We start from the raw sequence: 21,043 nt of genomic DNA on the forward strand, positions 1-21,043 counted from the left end.
CCCGGCCTCCCCGCCCCGCCGTCGGGCTGGGGGCCGGGCTCGCCAGTAGGAGAGCAGGGTTTCCAGGGGGCGTTCTCGGTGGCCAATGAGCGCGGTGGGGGGCGGGCCTCTCCCGTCCATTGTTCTCGGTGCCCCTCGGGCTTGAGCCGCCGTGAGTCCGGAGGCGCCGGGCCGTGCCCGGGGGCGCTTTTGCGCGCGGAGTGGCTGCCGGCGTCCGGCCTGGTCTCCCCAGAGGTGAGCCCGGAGAGACGGGCCTGGAGCGGCGCGGGACGGGGAGTAGCCCGCGGCGAGGGAATAACGGGCCTGGAGCCGGTGCAGGCAGCCCTGCTGGGGGAGGGGCGCCGGGGGCGCTGTCCGCGCCCGCGGTCGGGGGCCCCCAGGTTGACGCGCCCGGTCCGCTCGGCGAACGCACCCGGACCCTGCTTCGGGGCGGTGGGCTCCCTGCACATCTAACCAGGGGCGCGGGGTTGGGACTGGGAGATGGGGAAACTGAGCTTCCGAGGGGGCGTGTCTTGCCCTCGGTCAGACAGCGAGGGAGCTGACCGGAAGCAGTTTTCCCGGGCTCGCAAGCAGGACTTCGGTTATACCTGTGCCCCTTCTAGCCCTTTGCTAAATACACATTGAGAGCTTCGGTGTTCCCACTAGCTTTGCTTTCTAATTCTTCTTTTTTTTTTTTCCCTGCCCCCCTTTTTTAAAAAGGGGGGTTATCTGAGTCTTTGTCATGTGGTAGTGATTTTTAAAACACAGCTTTTCGTTGCTCTTATAGGCTTTATTTTACAAATAGTAATTTCACTGCTCCCAACATTTTGTAGAATTAACGTCCAAGTTTTGTTTTTCCTTGTGTATGTGTTCATTTTTAAACGGATTTGGGATCATACTGTGCCTGGTGTTTCTCTTTGGCTAGGTTTGTTTTTATCGGTAATTGTCATGTTTATGAAGATTATCTCAGATTATTAATGGTTAATAATCGTTGTCAGCATAATTTTTAAAAATATTTAAAGCTACATGCAGCAGCACGCACAGATCTTAAATTTCATATGTATGCTTTATGCAGCCGTCATCAAATCAAGATACAGAACATTTCCAGCACCTCAAAGACTTCTTTGAGTCCCTTCTCAGTCAGTACCCTGCCCCCAAAGGTAGCCATTATTAAATCAGCATAGTTTTAAATACATTTTACTGTGTGGATGTGGCATAATTCATTAACCATTTCTCTGTTGCTGGATTTTTTAAATGTCGGGGTATTTTTGCAATTAGAAACAATGCTATGGTTTTGTTTCCTTGCAAATGAATTTTTCTTCAGAAAGATGGTTATTTTTAAAGATAAATTCCCAAGGGGGCCAAGGCTGCATTGAAAAGTGTGAATATTTTAGGGCGCCTGGGTGGCTCAGTTGGTTAAGCGACTGCCTTCAGCTCAGGTCATGATCCTGGAGTCCCGGGATCGAGTCCCGCATCGGACTCCCTGCTCGGCGGGGAGTCTGCTTCTCCCTCTGACCCTCCCCCCTCTCGTGCTCTCTCTCTCTCATTCTCTCTCTCTCAAATAAATAAAATCTTTAAAAAAAAAGTGTGAATATTTTAAAACTTCATACTCATATGATAAGAATGCAGTTAAGATACTGCCTTCCTCCCAGTGAGGCTCAAAATGTTTTGACATCTGGATCCATTGCTAATCCTGAAGATATCCGCATAAGATAAGAAGAATGGGTGTTATTATTTCTACCTATTAGATGGGCACTGAGGTTAAGGGACTGAGTTGTATGTTAGGTCAAGGTCACTCACTATGCAGCAAGTCTGAACTGATTTAGGGCAGAGTAACTTAGTCCTGGGTTCTTAGGAGGACTCTGAATTTCTGATACTCTTTCTTTTGGAAAGAAAAGTTCTGTATTTTTTTGTGCTTGTGATTCTTCATAACTTCTTTTGCCACAGAGAGAGGTTTTCAGGAGTAAGCCATTTTTCCTTTAAGAGGGACAGGAAACTTGTGTTGATTTGCGGATGTAAGACTCACTTGGTGGCCTGACCTGGGCTGCTGTGAGTTAGGTCATTGTAAGACAGTCTACTTATTGATTGTGGTTCTCTTTCTCATTTCCCAGCCAGACTACTTGTTGGAATTTGAGGAGGGAGGTGTCTTCTCCGTGAGCCTGGCTCTAGAAGACTGAAGTTCAAGGCTAGAAGCCTGAGGCGATTGCCCCGGGAAGGTGGATGATGGCTGCAGAGCTGCCGAGAGTAACCACCCCCCTGAGCCCCTTGGTCCAGGTGCCTCAAGAGGAAGACGAACAGGAGGAGGTCACTACCATGATCCTGGAGGACGACTCTTGGGTGCAGGAAGCTGTACTGCAGGAGGATGGCCCCGAGTCGGAGCCCTTTCCCCAGAGTGCTGGCAAGGGTAGCCCCCACGGGGAGGCCGCTGGAGGGCCACAGGGTGCACTTGGCCGCCTCCGAGAGCTCTGTCGGCGCTGGCTGAGGCCGGAAGTGCACACCAAGGAACAGATGCTGACCATGCTACCAAGGGAAATTCAAGCCTGGCTGCAAGAGCATCGTCCTGAAAGCAGCGAGGAGGCCGTGGCCCTGGTGGAGGACTTAACCCAGACCCTTCGGGACGGCGGTAAGATGCTGGACCTCGTGGGGAGAGGGTGGGGAGCATTCCCCACTGTGGAGGAAGGAGTGTGGTGTTTGTGGAAGAGGGGAGGGTGGTTTCCAGGATGGAGGTGGAGACAGCCTGTCCTCCTGCTGGTGCTGCAGGCAACCAGGACATGCTCACCCTTTTTATTAATTAATTAATTAATTAATTTTTAAAGATTTTATTTATTTATTTATTTGGCAGAGAGATAGTGAGAGCAGGAACACAAGCAGGGGGGAGTGGGAGAGGGAGAAGCAGGCCCCCCAGCCAAGCAGGGAGCCCGACCCGGGGCTCGATCCCAGGACCTTGAGATAATGACCTGAGCCGAAGGCAGACGCCTAACGACTGAGCCACCCAGGCGCCCCATGCTCACCCTTTTTAATGCCCTGTGTACAATGGTAGTTCCAGAATCTCAGGATAGGAGAGGCTTACAGGACTATTCTTGGAGCTATATTTGTATAATAAGCACAGTGTTTACTTCTGTGTTTATTCCGAGTGGTTGGGAAGCTGATGGAGGTTATAGGGAGGGGGACTGAAGACAGTATAAACCGCCCCTTGGCACCTTCCCTTGGTTGTGCAATAAACATCCAAATATCTGAAGTCTAGCAATTAGAAAAACCAGATAATCCTATTTTTAAAAAGTGATTATTCTTATGAAACCAAGACCAGCTAATAACTAGGAACTTGCGATGGTATAAAGTCATCCTAAGCTCTTGAAAGAGTCATTTCAAACCTGAGCTCTTTGCCACGGTTACCATCTTTGTCTCCCATGTTACTGATACATTCTGGGATCCAGGCATGCCACTTAACTACTCCGTCTCCATTCTGGTCTTCAGTTGCAGACTGGGCTCCCTTGATTACCAGATGTTTCCTTCACATCTGCCCGTGTCCCTGGGGCCGCTTCAGGACCCATGGACGATGACTGCCTTGGCACTGATGAGAGCTGCCAAGGTTCAGAGAAAGGAGGGGAGAGGACTGGAGAGGTCAGAGACGGTGCGGAGCTTAAGCCGGAAGCTGTAGGCTGGAGTGGAGTTTGCAAAAGTGCAGGGCAGCGGGGAGGGTTTGGCAGCTGCGAAGAAAGTGAGGCGTGGCACGAAGCTCACTGGTTCAGGTCACAGTAAGGGAGGCTGGCTGGTTGGAGTAGAGAGTGTGTTTTTAGGAAGTGGTAGGATGTGGAGTTTGGGGGATGGGTGGGGGGGGCTTGGACTGAATGTCGCTGGCCTTGGCAGGGTCTTGAACTAGAGCCCAAGGGGCATGGGAGGAAGTGGAATTTGGCAACAGGATGTAGGTCAGATTCGAGTAGGGAGAGGCCAGCGGCCGGAGTGCAGCCAGGAAGCCGCCTAGACATCAGGCTGCCGGCATAGTGGTCCGGCCAAGGAGGGGTCAGCAGAGAAGGGGAGGACACTGGGCACAGGTAAGAAGAACCGATAGTAACACTAGCTAGCGTTCGCAGATCCCTTTCTGGTCCAGGCCTCGTGCCTAGCATTCGCTGGGCAAAACTGACGGACACTTCACTGTCTTGGGAGATCAGTGACGTTATTATCACCAGAGAAGTTAAGTGACTCCCTGAAGGTCACCCAGCTAGTATGAGGCCGAACCAGGATTTAAACCCATGGGTCTGAGGACATGGCCCATGTCCTTAAGCATTGTATCACATCCGTGGTGCAAAGCGATAGTTCCCAGTGGGGTGTTGCAGGCGAGGACTAAGACAAAGGTGGCCAACTCAAGAGGCATCCAGTCTGGAGGATTCAGAAGCCTGGGAAGAGGAAGAGAGGAAAGGAGGTGGTTTGGGAGCAGAGGCTATGACCAAGCTCAGGGACTTGGGAGGTAGAGGAGTCAAGCTGTGTGTGACGTTGAGGGCCTCCTGTGAGCCCAGCCCTGCCCTGGGCTCCTCACATGTCCGGCTCACTAGCAGTCCTGGGAGGTGGGTGGGACTGTCATTTTACAGATGAGGAAATGGAAATTCAGCAAGGTCACACCCTTCCTCAAGGTCACACACTAGATGGTAAGTGGCGGAGCCGGGGCTCAAACTCCGGTCTGTTTGCTTCCACATGTGTTTGGTAGGTTTTATTTGAAGCAAAGTACCCAGTTTTCTCTGGCCCTGAAAAATAACTTTCAACTTTACTCTTCCTATTGAAAAGAAAACAAAAATCTCTCATCCTGTCCTAAAAACTTAATTTACTTGCCTCCTGATGAATGTGACAAGTTTGTAATGAACTTTAGGATCTTAGTCAAGATACTGTGGAGAGGCCAGAGGGGTTGAGGGCTGAGGAGTGACCTCTGGGGTTGTTGTTTATTTTTATTTCTTTTTAAGATTTATTTCCGAGAGAGGGAGAGCAAGCATGAGTCAGGGGAGAGGTAGAGAGAAAGAATCTCCAGCAGACTCCCCACTGAGCATGGAGCCCGACATGGGGCTCGATTCCACGACTCTGAGATCATGACCTGAGCTGAAACCAAGAGTCAGACACTTAACTGACTGAGCCACCCAGGCGCCCCTGGGGTTGTTGTTTCGTTGGGGAAGTCTCGAAGCGGAGGGTCAGGTCTGAGCAGGTGCCTCTGAGGTGGAGACAGGCACCCACCGTGACAGCCCTCCCCATCCGGCTGGCTGTGGGGGCTTTGTGCCTTTTATTACTCCCAGAACGTCTACGATGGGTTCGTCAGTCCTCTGACTTCTACCCTTGAGATCGGCTTTGCTTAACAAAGTCTGCTGACCTTCCCCGTGATTACTCAGAGGAACCTGTGCACTTATTTTCATCCCCTCAAACATTTGTTCAACGTAAACCGCTTGACCTCTTTTTTGTTCATCCAGCTCGGGACCTATGGACACACTTACCCAGCACCGGATACTTCAATCCCTGTTTGGACAGTGGTTATTTAATATTTGACTAGCAGGCACCTCTGGGTACTCACATTTAAAGGTTCTTATAATTCCCATGAAGATGGGACCTGTGCTACTGGTTTAAGTGGTAAAGCTCATCTCTCCCTGTGAGTGTGTACCAAGGACGTTTTCATCCCCACGCGCGGTCTGCGTTCAGGCTCTTGCTGTTTCTGCCCAGAACTCTCACAGTGGCCCAGCCTCTTCTCCCTCCAGGGCCCCTGCTCCGCTCCTGCCTGAGCACTCAGGTGCCCTCCTGCTTAGAAAGCTTCGTGAGTTCCCCAGCATCTCCAAATCAAGCATGAGCTCCTTATTCTGCTCCGAACCGGGGCCTTGTGTGATGTCAGGCCAGAGCTGCCCCACAGCTGCCGTGGTCCTCCCGCCATCGCCCCCGCTCCTTTCAGACCAGATCTTGCTGTGCCTTGAATGAAGCCTGTGCTTTCTAGCATGAGTCTGTGCTCCTGAATTTTGAGTTGGAATGGCTTTGTCCCATCCCTGTCTGATAAAATCCCGGGTATCCTTTGAGTGTACACCCTTGGAGACCCACTCCAGACAGCCGTCCTTACTTCTTTTTTTTTTTTTTTTTTTTATTTACTTATTTGAGAGAGAGAGAGAGAAACAGCATGAGAGGGGAGAGGGTCAGAGGGAGAAGCAGGCTCCCCGCCGAGCCGGGAGCCCGATGTGGGACTCGATCCCGGGACTCCAGGATCATGACCTGAGCCGAAGGCAGTCGCTTAACCAACTGAGCCACCCAGGCGCCCCAGCCGTCCTTACTTCTGATCCGTCTTCCCCTGTCCCCAGTTGCGGCCACCTGGGAGCACCTCTGATTCCCTCCTCCAGAAGCCGTCTGCCCCAGAGCTTTTGGATCCTCCTTGTCCTTTAGCATTTGATTAGGGTCCATTTTGTTTTCTACTTATATGAATAGTTGTCTTATTTCTTCTAGGAACCTTTAAAATCCCAGAAGGCATGGAACCTGTTTTCTTCTTTCTCTTTTTTTTTCTCTTTCCTTCCTTTCTTTTCCTCTCTCACAGTACTGCGCACAGTGCCCCCCACACAGTGGGAACTCAGTAAGTATTGCTGGCACGAATACATGAATCCTTCCTGCCCATCGGCAGGTGTTAAGAGGCTCCCTTGCTGGCCCGGTCCATGAAGGAGGTGGACAGATAGCGTCTTCATTCCAGGCTTCTCTGCTTTTCCTTGAGAAAACCATGCTAAGCTTCTGTCTTAAAACAAAATGGGGTCAAGGCCACATTTGGCAGAACATAGCCGGGACATGCCCAAGTCTGGAAAGAGGGGAGAGGTGAGGCTGCAGACCTGGAGGGGTGCTCAGGCCAGTAGGCAGCCCGGGGAAGCTCAGTCCAGCGTAAGAACACTTAACTCTTAGTCTCTGGCGTTTTCGTTCTTGGAGGCGCCATATGAATCCTTTGTTCAGCAAACCCAGTGACTACCATCATGTTTATGCTATTAATAAAGATATTTTTAAGTTTATTTTATTTTTTTAGTAATCTCTATCCACAACACGGGGCTTGAACTCAACAACCCCGAGATCGAGAGTCAGTCACATGGTCTTCCGACTGAACCAGCCCGGCGCCCCAAAGATATTTTTACACAAAGAGAACATGTTTCTGAGGATGGAGGTTTGTGCTATTCCCATTTCTCAAATCCCAAAGGCTCAAGGACATCCTCCCTGTCCGGCCTGAGTATAAACTAGAAGGTGGCCTTTTTGACCTGACATTATCCATCCAAAGTGCAAGAATCGTGCGGGAGACCTATAGCATTTATTTGCATGGGACGAGCTTTGACTTTGGAAACCTCAGGTACAGTGAATCCACACCCCCAGGGAGGACACTTGCCTTAAAGTCTTTTGTGCCGGGGCGCTGGCCATGGATGTGAACATCAATGAATATAGGATGGAGAAAATGAACCGGTGAATGGCCAGAATTGCAAGCCTCAGGAGGGTGTCGCTGGTCTTCTGGGGCTCATCTCCCCAGTGATGAGGATCTTCCGCTGAAATGAGATTGGCCCCTGGTTTGCCTGACAGCTGTGCTTTCAGCCTGCGTGTCACAGACCCGCTGAAAGACCATTTATGAAAAGCGCGGTTCTCTCTATGACTGGTTAGAAAGTCCCAACATGAAACCCAGAACACTTCCTTTTCTTCTCTTTTTCTCGTGATTTGGTTTATGACAACCCAGACTGTCCAGGGTAGTCCTGAATATGAAATACTTGTCCTTGCAAATCATCAGAATGTCTCAGAGTTCAATAGTGGGTGGCCAAGCCATACCTCTCAGACTGTCTGTAAGGGGCCTGGGGCCAGAAATCATTTCTCAAATTGTATGGCCCAGTTTTTTGTTCAGAAACTATAGTCACTGCAGAGTTGGAGGCAGCTTGAGCCCGGACTGTTGGCTGACCGCTCTACCAGGGTTCACGCACCTTTCTGTAAGAGGTGAGCCAGAAGATAGCCCTAGAGCCTGCTGACCAGTGGACTCATGCCACGGTGGCCTTCCCCAGCACCCCCACACCAGTGTCGATGGAATATCAGGGTAAAGGGGAAATGCTCCTCTCCCGACACAGATTTTAACTCACAGAAGCTCCACCACCCAAAAAAGAAACTGCTGATGTCAGAGGGGAGCAAAAGGGAAATTTGGGGGCTCAAAATGGATGAATCCTGACATGTAAATCCTCTGACCATCAGTGCAGTGTGGTCCCTGCGCCCGCAGCATCAGCATCATCTGCAAATGTGTTAGAAATGAACTTCCTGGGCCCCACCCCAGACCTACTGAACCAGAAACTTTGGGGGTGGGGCCCAGTACCCTGTGGTTTAACGAGTCCTCCAAGTGATCCTCATTCAGTCGCCAGTAAGCGAGCCACTGTGCCAGACCTCTGGTTCTCAAGCTTGGCCACACATCAGAATCACTTGGGGTCCCACTCCCAGGGATTCTGATTTTCTGATTTCATTGGCATGGGGTATGGCCCAGGCAGGGAAGTTTTGTTTTTTTGGTTTTTTGTTTTTAAGATTTTATTTATTTATTTGAGAGAGAGAGAAGGAGAGACAGAGAGCATGAGAGGGAGGAGGGTCAGAGGGAGAAGCAGACTCCCTGCCGAGCAGGGAGCCCGATGCGGGACTCAATCCTGGGACTCCAGGATCATGACCTGAGCCGAAGGCAGTCGCCTAACGAACTGAGCCACCCAGGCGCCCCTCAGGCAGGGAAGTTTTGAAAGCTCCCAGGTGGCCCTAAGCTGCAGCAAAGTGTCAAAACCACTGCTTAGAGCCTTGTTACTCAAAGTGTGGTCCGTGGACCAGGTCCTGGTGTCACCTGGAGCTTGTTAGAAAGGCACACTCAGTCTCACCCCAACCCATGTGAAGCAGAATCTGCATTCAACAAAACCTCCAGGTGATCCGTCTGCACTTTGAAGAGTGAGAAGCACTGCTCTAGTCTAGGGAGGAGTGGAGATTGTCCACTTCAAACCTGCTCTCGTCCGCCATCTGAGCCCCAGAGTCAAGCTGACCTCTCTAGGCCTCTGTAGCATCACCTGGCTCTGGGTGAGCACGGGCAACAGGTTACCTAGTCTGAGTTTGCTGCCCCAGCAAAATGCTCCCTTCATGCCAACGACGAGCAAACGCTTTCGTTTTTCATAACAAGACAGGGAATGGAGAATGCTGGAGGGCTGGAAAGGTGTTTGTCTTTTTAAAGCTACGATTCTCAGTTTCAAAACAAAAGTCACCTTTAAGTCACTGAAATACTTGTAGCGTAGACCATACAGAGCCCTGAGAGGGATGTAAACGTTCTAACTGTCAGATGTCTGGCAGTCATTCATTGAAACTGACAACGGAGCTCCCTGCCGTTGTTACCAGTGGTTAATCTCCTAGGCAGCCAGGGTGCAGGGGGGACGGTGCTCCAGCAGGCTCCTGCCGGGCTTGCAGGGGCCGCCCTCCCACGGGGAGAGCCCGGCTCGGGAGGAGGCCGGGTGAGAATCACGCCTGCGCTTTAGACCCCCGGCTCTGGCCGTGGCGTTGAGACCCAGTGGTGTGTCACAACCCGGTGGGCGTCCCAGAATTTGGAGCCTAATCCATACTGAAGCGCCAACGTGTGTGGCTGTTTAGTTCATTTTTCTACAACAATTACAGCAAATTCAGGTTTGTCCCCCTACTGATACCAATTTTCCTCACACTCATCGTAATAGGCTTTCCAGTGTGAGAGGAAGAGGAGGTGTCTGGCCGGGCAGTGGGGGTGTGTCTAGAGCCTGTGTCCGGGAGGGGAAAATCCAACCGCTCCTTTAGCCTCAGCCTCGACTGTGGCTTCTGCTTACTAACCAAAGAGGAAGGAAGAGGGCCTAAGGCAGTCCAACAACTGGTTCAGTGAATGGCGTTTGGACAGTGGTCTCACCATTTTGAAAAAACTAACATTCGATCCTTACTTCTTTTCTTTTTTTTAAAGATTTTATTTATTTATTTGACAGAGAGAAAGAGAGAGCACATGAGAGGGGGGAGGGTCAGAGGGAGAAGCAGACTCCCTGCCGAGCAGGGAGCCCGATGCGGGACTCGATCCCGGGACTCCAGGATCATGACCTGAGCCGAAGGCAGTCGCTTAACCAACTGAGCCACCCAGGCGCCCCTCGATCCTTACTTCTTAACTTACACAGAAATAGATCTCTGCCTCACAAGTGACACAAAAATAAATTTCAGATGGATTATAGATCTCGACTCTAAAAGACCTGGAATAACATGTAGGAGAATATTTTTATAATCTTGTGGTGAAGGACTTCTTAAGCAAGACAGCAATCTTCAAAGCTGGCTTGGATTCAGGAAAACAGAAAAGTCCTTTGTATAAAAAAGGTCCCATGAACAAAGTTAAAAGACAGTACACCAACCGGAAGGGAATATTTGCAACAAAGTCTGCGGTACAGCAGATAAGAGTCAAAAACCCTTGATCTGGGGGCGCCTGGGTGGCTCAGCCGGTGAAGCGCCTGGCTCTTGGCTTCGGCTCAGGTCCTGATCTCTAGGTCCTGGGATGGAGTGCCTGGTGTCAGGCTCCCTGCTCACCTGGGAGTCTGCTTCCCCTCCCCACCCTTCCTCTGCCCCCCCCCCCACTTGCACACTCTCTCTTTCTCTCTCAAATAAGTAAATCTTTTTTTTTTTTAAGATTTTATTTATTTATTTGACAGAGAGAGACACACAGAGAGAGGGAGCACAAGCAGGGCAGGTGGGAGCGGGAGAAGCAGACTCCCTGCTGAGCAGGGAGCCCGATGCGGGGCTCGATCCCAGGACCCTGGGATCATGACCTGAGCCGAAGGCAGACGCTTAACGACTGAGCCACCCAGGCGCCCCTTGTTTTTTTTTTTTTTTTTAAGATTTTATTTATTTATTTGAGAGAGTGAGGTTGAGCATAAAGGGAGAGTGAGAGTGAGAAGCCGACTCCCTGCTGAGCAGGGAGCCCGATGTGGGGCTCATTCCCAGGACGCTGGGATCATGACCCGAGCCGAAGGCAGACGCTTAACTGACTGAGCCACCCAGGTGCCCCTAAATAAGTAAATCTTAAACAACAAAACAACAAAAAAAACTTGATCTGTAAGAGCTTCTGTAATCCCTAAGAAAAGTCAGTGCAGTGGAATGAAAAATAAAAGATATGAATGGACAATTTAGAAATGAAGAAAAGTAAATTATAACTTTATGAAACCATATGTTCCAGCTTAATGATTGATCAGGGAAGTACTCATTAATTCTTTTGCCTACTGGCCCATCAGAAATTTAATAAGAATGTTTCTGAGAATTCTCTGCCTTTCTGAGCATTTATTAAATCTTCTAAAACTAATTTCAGAATTAGTAGGTAGTGTCACCTGTTTTAAATTTGATAGAGTACCTACAATTATGAGCCATATATTCTCTTTTGAGTGTGATAAGATTTACATAACATAAAACTTATCATTTTAACCATTTTTTTCATTTTAATCATTTTTATGTGTACAGTTCATGGACATTAAATATATTCGGACTGTTGTACAACCATCACCACCGTCCATCTTCAGCACTGTTTTCTTTCCTCAAACTAAAACTCTGTGCCCAGTAAACAGCTCCGCACTCCTCCCTCCCTTCCCCATAGCCCCTGGCACCCACCATTCTAATTCCTATCACTGTGATAAATTTGACTACTCTTGGTACCTCATATAGAGGAATCGTACAATATTTATCCTTTTGTGGCTGGCTTATTCTTTCACTTAGCATAATGTCCTCAAGGTTCCTCCACGTTGAAGCATAGGTCAGAATTTCATTCCTTTTTAAGGCTGAATAATATTCCAGTCATTCGTTGATAGACCTTTGGGTTTTCAACATTTGGTTATTACAAGTAATGCAGGAACATGGATGTACAAATACTGTTTGAGTCCCTGCTTTCAGTTCTTTTGGATGTAGACCCAGATGTGGAGTTATTAGATCATACGGTAATTCTATGTTTAATTTTTTGAGGAGCCACCATACTGTTATCCACAGTGGCTGCACCATTTTGCATTCCTACCAGCAGTGCACAAGGGGAGAATCCTGTATGTATATTTTAAGATTTATTCATTTATTTTGAGAGAGAGAGCACATCAAGAGTCGGGAGGGTCAGAGGGAGAGCCAGAATCTCAAGCAGACTCCACACTGAGTGTGGAGCCCAAGTGGGGCTTGATCCCAAGACCCTGAGATCATGACCTGAGCCAAAGCCAAGAGTCAGACATCCAACCAACTGAGCCATCCAGGCACCCCAAGAATCATATACTCTTTTAAATCTATATCAGGGATGCATTTTTTTTTTTTAAGATTTACTTATTTGAGAGAGAGAGAGAGAAAGAGCAGGAGGGACAGAGGGAGAGAGGATCTCAAGCAGACTCTATGCTGAGCATGGAGCTCAACGTAGTCTTGCCTCCTTGGGAAAGGAGGGTACGGCTGCTCCTTAAGCCGGTTTTGGGGCAGGGGGGTCATTGGGTCTGGATTCTTCTCTGCAGTGAGGTGGTAGAAGATAGTCAACACAAATTATCACATTGAAAGGCTTTCCGATTATAAGAGAATTCTTATATTTTTGTCTAATGTTGGATACTGTTTTTGTTTACATTTGAATCTTTGATCACTTTGGGATTTTTCCCAGTATAGGATTCAACCTCAGATTTTTTCCATTTGGCCTCGCCAGTCGGTCCGGCATCATTTATTGAATGTCAATTGAAGGCTGAGCCTTTTCTCTCTGGATTTGAGAGGCTGCCCTTGTCAGACGTTCAAGTCCTAGCGTCGTTAGATTCTTGTTTCTGTTCCGCTCATCTGTTTATCCATGTGCCACCTGTGTTCAGTTCCGAATTCACATGTCTACTGAGTCTGTTTCTAGAGTGTGTGTGTGGTTTCCCTAGTCTGCTGTCTGTTAATGTTTTCATTCTTGAGATCTTGTAGCATGTTTGAACATCTGACAAAGATAGTCCCTCTCCTCCCCACCCCAAGTCTCAGTCAGTAATCCTGTCTTAACGTTTTAAGTTTCTTTTGTCTATTTGGTTTTGTTTTTTTAGTTGTCTCTACACCCAACATGGGGTGCAAACTCATGACCCCGAGGTCAAGAGTCGCATGCTCCACCACCTGAGTCAGCCAGGAGCTCCTTAAGGTTGATTTTTGTACTGGTAAAGACACTTGCGTACACTTCGGGTGCATGATTTGCCAATTTTAAATGATACGCTTTGAACTCCCAGGTTAGGGGGGTAATCCAGATGAGGCAGTCAATGAACATATCCTCTGTCCTGCCTTCTCTCAACCCCAGTTTTGGCCGGAGTGTCATTTCTACGTTGCTGGGTAACCTCTACATTCTCTTCTCATTGTAATGGCCACAGTCGTTGGAGACTTGGTTCTGAAGTCTGCTGTATCCGGCACTCATCCCCAGCCCATTTGCTCAGAGTTCCCTTGATCTCTTGGTTGACCGAAGCTCACCTCCTAGTAGTTTCCCCAAGAGGGGCTCATAGGAACCATATTCTGCGAATTCGTGCATATTCAAAGCTGTTTGCCTGCCAATGTGATACTTGAAGGACGGTTTTGTTGAACACAAAATCCTGGGCATCCCCTTTCTTTCCTTGTGTGCCTTGTGTCTGCAGGCATGAAAGTCACTGTAGAGAAGTCAGAGCCCAGGTGGTTCTCTTACCCCACTTGAGTGATGTGAGCCTTTTGCTTGCTGTCCTGTCTCATCGCTAGCCACTGTGGCTTAGTCTTCCTAACACAGTGCACCTTCCCAGGGTTGTTGGAGCTTTCTACCGTCAGTGTTTCTTCTGTTCCTTGGGTCTGGTTCCCCTGTTTGAGAACTCCAGTTATGTGTGTGTGGACTCCTATTTTGTCTAACTTCTCTTTCCGTCCTTCTTGTTAATCCCTTTGTCCTCCTCATTCCTCTTCCTTTCACAGCTCTTCTCATTTTGGCCCCTCTTTTCCCTTTCTCCTTGCCAATGTGCCTGTTCTCCTTTGCACTCCTCCTCCTGCGCTCGGGTCTCTGGATTTCCTCTGCCTTCCCACGTCCTGCCACCTCCCACTTCATCTCTTCCTGCTGTCTCACTGTCTCTTCCAACTTCTACCATGTGGTCTTCCTTCCTGGAGGCGGTTGCTTCGTCTAACTTTTTTTCTCCTTTTTTTTTTAGAGAAAGAGAGTGCACACAGGGAGGAGGGGGGCAGAGGGAGAAGGAGAGAATCCTCAAGCAGACTCCTGACTGAGTTGGGAGCCTGAGGCAGGGCTCGATCTCACAACCCTGAGATCATGACCCGAGCTGCAGCCAAAAATCAGGGGCTTAACTGACTGAGCCACACAGGAGACCCTCGTTTATTTTTTTAATGCATGAAAAATGTCACTTTCTCAGTCATAATTGCCATGATTAATGTGTGAGGGTCAAAGGCTCTCTCCTTTCTGCTCTACAGAAACAGAAAGCTTCCTGTGTATAGAGGTCATCTGGGTGATTCTGGTTGTAGCTTCACCTCCTGCGCTTCTCTGAACCAAAGAAGCCAGCCCTGCTCACCCCAAATGCACTGTTGCTCTTGAGGGGGAGTCCTTACCTTTAGGAAGTGATTTTCTGCCTGAGCTTTTTTTAATATCCTTTTTTTTTTTTTTAATTAAGTAAGCTCCATGCCCAGTGTGGAGCCCAGTGGGGGGGCTTGAACGTATGACCCTGAGATCAAGACGAGCTAAGATCAAGAGTCGGATGCTCAACTGACTGAGCCACCCATGAACCCCCTCTGCCTGAGCTTTTTGAGATCAGCTGCCCCCCCAGTTCCTTCCCCAGCCACACATACACACACACACATACGCACACCGCTTTCCATGCTTGTTCACTTCCTGCCTCATTGGCTTCTGCCCTGTCTCTGCTGTTTTTGGAAGCCCTTATATGTATTTTGGTGTCTGCAAATTAATCTTCCTCCTAATCTCACTGCAAATGGAGTTTGAGTTTTTGTTGGGTTTTCCCTGTTGCTTTTGAGCTCATTCCAGAACATACCAACCAGTTCTTCTGATTTTAAGGCAGTGGAAAACCTTATCAGCTAATGTCCCTGTTCAGAAGACAACAATTACTAAAGTCTTTTTTTTTTTTTTTTAAAGATTTTATTGATTTATTTGACAGAGAGAGGCACAGCGAGAGAGGGAACACAAGCAGGGGGAGTGGGAGAGGGAGAAGCAGGCTTCCCGCGGAGCAGGGAGCCCGATGCAGGGCTCGATCCCAGGACCCTGGGATCATGACCTGAGCCGAAGGCAGACGCTTAACGACTGAGCCACCCAGGCGCCCCACTAAAGTCATTTTTTTTTTAAAGATTTTATTTATTTATTTGAGAGAGAGAATGAGAGAGAGAGAGAGCATGAGAGGGGGGAGGGTCAGAGGGAGAAGCAGACTCCCCGCCGAGCAGGGAGCCCGATGCGGGACTCGATCCCAGGAGTCCAGGATCACGACCCGAGCTGAAGGCAGTCGCCCAACCAACCGAGCCACCCAGGCGCCCTATTTTTAAAAAACAATTTATTTATTTGAGAGAGAGAGAGGAGCAAGCAGGGGGAGGGGCAGAGGGAGAGAAAGAGAGAAACTTAAGCAGACTCCCCACTGAGCACAGAGCCCGATGATGACGTGGAGCTCCATGTCACGACTCTTGAGATCAGACCTGAGCCAAAACCAAGAGTCAGACGCTCAACCGACAGAGCCACCCAGGTGCCCCTACTAAAGTCACTTACTTATTTATTTATTAAAGATTTTATTTATTTAATTGACAGAGAGAGAGAGACAGCGTGAGGGGGAATACAAGTAGGGGGAGTGGGAGAGAGAGAAGCAGGCTTCTGTCTGAGCAGGGAGCCCAATGCGGGGCTCGATCCCAGGACCCCGGGATCATGACCTGAGCCAAAGGCAGTCGCTTAACCAACTGAGCCACCCAGGTGCCCCTAAAGTCATTTTTTTAAAAATGTTTTTGGTAGCATTCACTTGCAGAAAATAAATCAGGGCCTCTGCCTGGAGGACCCTGTAGAAGAGTGGTGAGAGCAGACCTCTGTGCTAGAAACTTGCAAAACCCTGTTGTAGGAAGTTGCAGAAGTGCAGAGCTCCTGGTCCTGGCTGTGTGGGCACATGCGCTGTGCCCCTCAGGCCCGTATCTGTCCCCTGGACGCCAGGAGCCACAGAGCACCAGCAGCGTATGTGCTAGTGAGCATGAAGTAGAATCACAAGCCTACTTGTACATTTAAATACAATCCTCGGGCGCCTGGGTGGCTCAGATGGTTAAGCGTCTGCCTTCGGCTCAGGTCATGATCCCAGGGTCCTGGGATCAAGTCCCACATCGGGCTCCCTGCTCCTTGGGAGCCTGCTTCTCCCTCTGCTTTTCTCTCTCTCTCTCTCTCTCTCTGTCTCTCATGAATAAATAAATAAAATCTTTAAAAATAAATGAATAAATACAATCCTCTGTGGACTGACAGCATAACTAGAACCAGGTTCTGCCTGAGGGCGTGTGCACCTTTGGAAATTCACCTTCACCTACAGAAACTAATAATCACTGAATCGACCATCTAACTTTAAATAAACTATTTCTTAGCTTCGGTAGTGGGAATGTCACTAGGACCCTGTGTAATTATTTAACTAATTGTCTTCCTTGTTCTCAATGGATCTGCTTTCTCTGGAGGTCTGACGTTAGGTGTTAGGAATAATCAGGCTGTCATCCTGATCGGTAAATCGTTGATTTATTTCTGTACACCCTACAGAATTCCAAAAAAGAATTGAAGACAACTTACAGAAGCAGAGCATAAGGGTGCTCGCTTTGGCAACACACATACTAAAACTGGAACAATACAGGGAAGATTAGCCAAAGAAGGAAGGAGGCAGAGAGGAAGGAAGGAAGGGGGCACAAGGAAATTATAGCAAAAAAGGAAATAATGGGAGGGAAAAATGAAAGAACACAGGTTGCGGGCTGTACAAACATCCAGTATTCTCCCTCTGAGCGTTTGGCTCCAAGCTTCCAAGCAGGCAAGGTGGGGGGGTGGGGGCGGGGAGCCACAACCAGAGCCATGAGGCAGACACACATCAGTTACTCAGAACAGCGGTGCTCTTGGGAATTTCGGTTAGAGGAAAAGTTCCTTCTCGTTTATCAAGAGGACATTGTGTGGCATAAACAGTGTCGCCAACAACTTCCTGGCAGTGTTAATGTTCTTGACGGCCATTAATTTCGATGACACTTCTCAGACTGTTTGACTGTCGGCCAGAGCTATTAAATCAACACACAGCTCGGTTCTTTGGGGATCAAAACAGTGAGATCCAGGCTCACGGCTCTCCTGCTCAATCCTGGGATAGATTTCAGAGTCTGTCAGTGAAGGAAGGGGATGCATATGTTGTCAGTAATCTGCCCTCCTGATTTCTTTCTTCTTCTTCTTTTTTTTTAAAGATTCTATTTATTTATGTGAGAGAGAGAGCGCGCGCAAGAAAGCACAAGCGTGGGGAGGGACAGAGGGCCAGGCAGAGGGAGAAGCGGACTCCCTGCTGAGCAGGGAGCCCAGTGAGGGACTCAGTCCCAGGACCCTGGGATCATGATCCTAGCTGAATGCAGATGCTTAACCCACTGAGCCACCCAGGTGCCCCCTCCTGATTTCTTTCACCCAAATCTTTGGTTAAGTGTTGGGCAGCAGAGTTTAACAAGTTTCTGGATGGTAGATAATTTTGTATTACCGATGGGAGGTCCATCTGTAAGCTCCTACTGCAGACACATTTTAGGGCTCTTCTAACCACCCGCTTATTTCCAGTCATCTGTATAGACACCTAGAGTTCTTGTTGCAGGGGCCCCGTCACCTTGTCTGTGTCTTACTTTCTTACTATAATCTAATAAGATTATAAACACAGGATATAGTGTAATGTACGAGATTATTACATAAACTCTTTTTGAAGGGAGATGAAGCTTTAGGGAAATTTCTGTGGTACCATTGAAAAACCCATTCACTCATTCTCCAAATTTAATTGAGCACCTGTTACGCATCCGGCACCATGGTGAGTATTGGGGGTCACTGTGTACCCTGTTGCTTTCTGTTGATCAGGATTTTCAGATTCCCACCTGACTTCATTTCCCAGTGGAGAAACAGGTAGGGACCTAGAACCCAAATCTTTAAGACTTAGAAATTCTCGGTGATCACCACGTGGGTATGAGGTCTGACAGCTAGATAATCATGAAGAAGGAAATCAACCTGGTTTTTAAAAGTTTTGAGGATCCTTTAGCCTCATTATTTTCATAAGAAGTTTAATTTTTTAAATATTTCACTTGGGTTTCCTTTCCTTCTCTCATCATTATAGGAAACGGAGTATAAATCGTATGTCTTTCTTCACTGTTTCAGATTTCGAGATCCAGAGTGACAATGGGGAGAACTCTAATCAGGATCTATTTGAGGATGTCGAATCACATGAGATGTTCTCAGAAATGCCCGAAGGGGAAGGCATTCCGCAGTCCGACTGGGAAAGTGACTCTGAGAGAGACTGTGGCTCCAGGGGGCCCCAGGGGAATGCCCCGCGTGGGAACCACAGGGAGGTGCCCTCCCAGGGCAGGGAAGTGGGGCAGCTCATCGGCCTTCAGGGCACCTACCTGGGTGAGAAGCCCTACGAGTGTCCCCAGTGTGGGAAAACCTTCAGCCGGAAATCCCACCTGATCACCCACGAGCGGACCCACACGGGAGAGAAGTACTACAAATGCAACGAATGCGGGAAAAGCTTTAGCGATGGTTCCAACTTCAGCAGACACCAAACCACCCACACGGGAGAGAAACCTTACAAATGCCGAGACTGTGGGAAGAGCTTTAGCCGGAGCGCAAACCTCATCACCCACCAGAGGATCCACACGGGAGAAAAGCCCTTCCAGTGCGCCGAGTGCGGCAAGAGCTTCAGCAGGAGCCCCAATCTCATTGCCCACCAGCGAACCCACACGGGCGAGAAGCCCTACTCGTGCCCCGAGTGTGGGAAGAGCTTCGGCAACCGGTCCAGCCTTAACACGCACCAGGGCATCCACACGGGCGAGAAGCCGTACGAGTGCAAGGAGTGCGGGGAGAGCTTCAGCTACAACTCCAACCTGATCCGCCACCAGCGCATCCACACGGGCGAGAAGCCCTACCGGTGCGCCGAGTGCGGGCAGAGGTTCAGCCAGAGCTCGGCGCTCATCACACACCGGCGCACGCACACGGGCGAGAAGCCCTACCAGTGCGCCGAGTGCGGCAAGAGCTTCAGCCGCAGCTCCAACCTGGCCACGCACCGCCGCACGCACCTGCTGGAGAAGCCCTACAAGTGCGGCGAGTGCGGCCGGAGCTTCAGCCAGAGCTCCAGCCTCATCGCGCACCAGGGCGCACACACGGGCGAGAAGCCCTATGAGTGCCTGACGTGCGGCGAGAGCTTCAGCTGGAGCTCCAACCTCCTCAAGCACCAGCGAGTGCACACGGGCGAGAAGCCGCACAAGTGCGCCGAGTGCGGCAAGGCCTTCGGCCAGCGCTCGCAGCTCGCCGCGCACCGGCGCACGCACACGGGCGAGAAGCCCTACCAGTGCCTCCTGTGCGGCAAGAGCTTCAGCCGCGGCTCCATCCTCGTCATGCACCAGCGCGCGCACCTGGGCGACAAGCCCTACCGCTGCCCCGAGTGCGGCAAGGGCTTCAGCTGGAACTCGGTGCTCATCGTCCACCAGCGCATCCACACCGGGGAGAGGCCCTACAAGTGCCCCGAGTGCGGCAAGGGCTTCAGCAACAGCTCCAACTTCATCACCCACCAGAGAACGCACGCCAAAGACAAAGCGGACTGAGCTGGCCGCGCGCTGGTGGCCGGCGGGCCCACGGTGATGCCCCTTCCGGAGGGGGGGTGTCTTTGGGGACTCGGGCCCGAACCTCACCTGCTGCCGTCCCGGTGAGCAGACTCACGCCCCCCGGAACGGGGCGGGGGGCGGGGGACGGAAGGTCGCAGAGTTGGATCTCTTTCCGTTTCATTGCATGACACGCCATGGCCTTCCGCTCTCTTGGTCCTCCGGGCCTCCGTTTCCTCTTTGGTAGCACAGGGGGAGTGTTTCTCGTGGGGGACGGAAGACCGCGGGGCCCACAGCCCGGGCCGAGGCCTCAGAAATACTGGAAAGCGACAGGTGCGGGCTGGTGGTTCTGCTGCCCCTTGGTCGGGTTAAGGTGCCTTCGCCCGGAGCTGCTGGTGTGCCAGGGTGTCAGGTCAGAAGCCGCCCTCCCTGGCCTTGTGTCCTGGGCTTTGATTTCAGGTCAAGGGGGATGGGCTTTTCCAACTCTGAGTCATCCACAGGAAGGTAAAGCCCTTTTCTATCTGTGGAAGGTGTCAGGGACTCCGAGACCCGAGGGAGTGTGGCCTGGAACCACTGTCCCCAGAGCCTTTCTGTTGATAAGAGTCGAACAGGGCCCGCCAGGGAGGGTAGAAACTGAGGATATGGACACGTTTGCTTGTGTCTTTACTTACCCTCCTGTGGTAAGTCGGCCGCCAGGGGAATGCACTCGTTTTTGTGGGGTTTTGTTTTTTGAGTGGGAAATCGGGGACCCCAGCCGCCTACCCCTGGTGGATGGTGGGTTGTCCTTTCGAGGGTGAAAGAGCCCTGCACCCTTCAGGGTGGGCTTGTGTCTTCACCCCCACAGATACTAGCCCCTAAATCATCTCTCTATGCACTTGTCATTCCCCTGTTCTTCTCGTTTTTATTTTATAGGTGCAGGGCTAGAGTTCTGTCTGGTAGCTTTTGTATATGTTCATATTTTTAAGGAAGTGTTGATTTTGAGGACACATCCTCTGTCCTCTGGACAGATTTGGGCTTGAATCAGGAGTTGTCCTATAGGTGTCATCCTTGATCCCGGGATGCTACCAGGGCTTTGTTCTTGGTTCCTTGAGCCTTGAGACCATAAAGACCAGGGGATGATAGCAGGTCAAGGGGTTTGTTATAAGGAAGAGGAGAACAGAGAAGGTGTTTCTGGGAAATATGAAACCACCTCCTCCAGTGCATGGAGCCTGTGCTCACAATGGGCCTTGGTTCTTAGAGAATGGATGCTCAATATTTCCTAATAAAATAGAGTCCCGTTCTTTTCCTGCGTCTG

General features: G+C 50.0%; 1 protein-coding gene across 1 annotated transcript; it reads left to right on the forward strand.

Annotated features, from left to right (window-relative positions):
• Positions 1–140: 140 nt before the first annotated feature.
• On the forward strand, positions 141–21,037 carry ZSCAN2 (zinc finger and SCAN domain containing 2). The gene is made up of 3 exons (XM_035024189.1): positions 141–234; positions 2,091–2,602; positions 18,311–21,037. Exons 2-3 carry the CDS (start codon positions 2,200–2,202, stop codon positions 19,750–19,752), a joined length of 1,845 nt encoding a protein of 614 aa, XP_034880080.1. The 5' UTR covers positions 141–234; positions 2,091–2,199; the 3' UTR covers positions 19,753–21,037.
• Positions 21,038–21,043: the final 6 nt, after the last annotated feature.

This window comes from Mirounga leonina, unplaced genomic scaffold (genome assembly GCF_011800145.1).
Source record: "Mirounga leonina isolate KUSES-001 unplaced genomic scaffold, KU_Mleo_1.0 Mir_178, whole genome shotgun sequence".
NCBI lineage: Eukaryota > Metazoa > Chordata > Mammalia > Carnivora > Phocidae > Mirounga > Mirounga leonina.

Coding starts and splice junctions, on each gene's coding strand:
- ZSCAN2 (XM_035024189.1), top strand. CDS start 2,200: ATGATGGCTGCAGAGCTGCCGAGAGTAACCACCCCCCTGAGCCCCTTG. Junction 2,603..18,310: donor CCAGACCCTTCGGGACGGCG/GTAAGATGCTGG, acceptor TCACTGTTTCAG/ATTTCGAGATCCAGAGTGAC.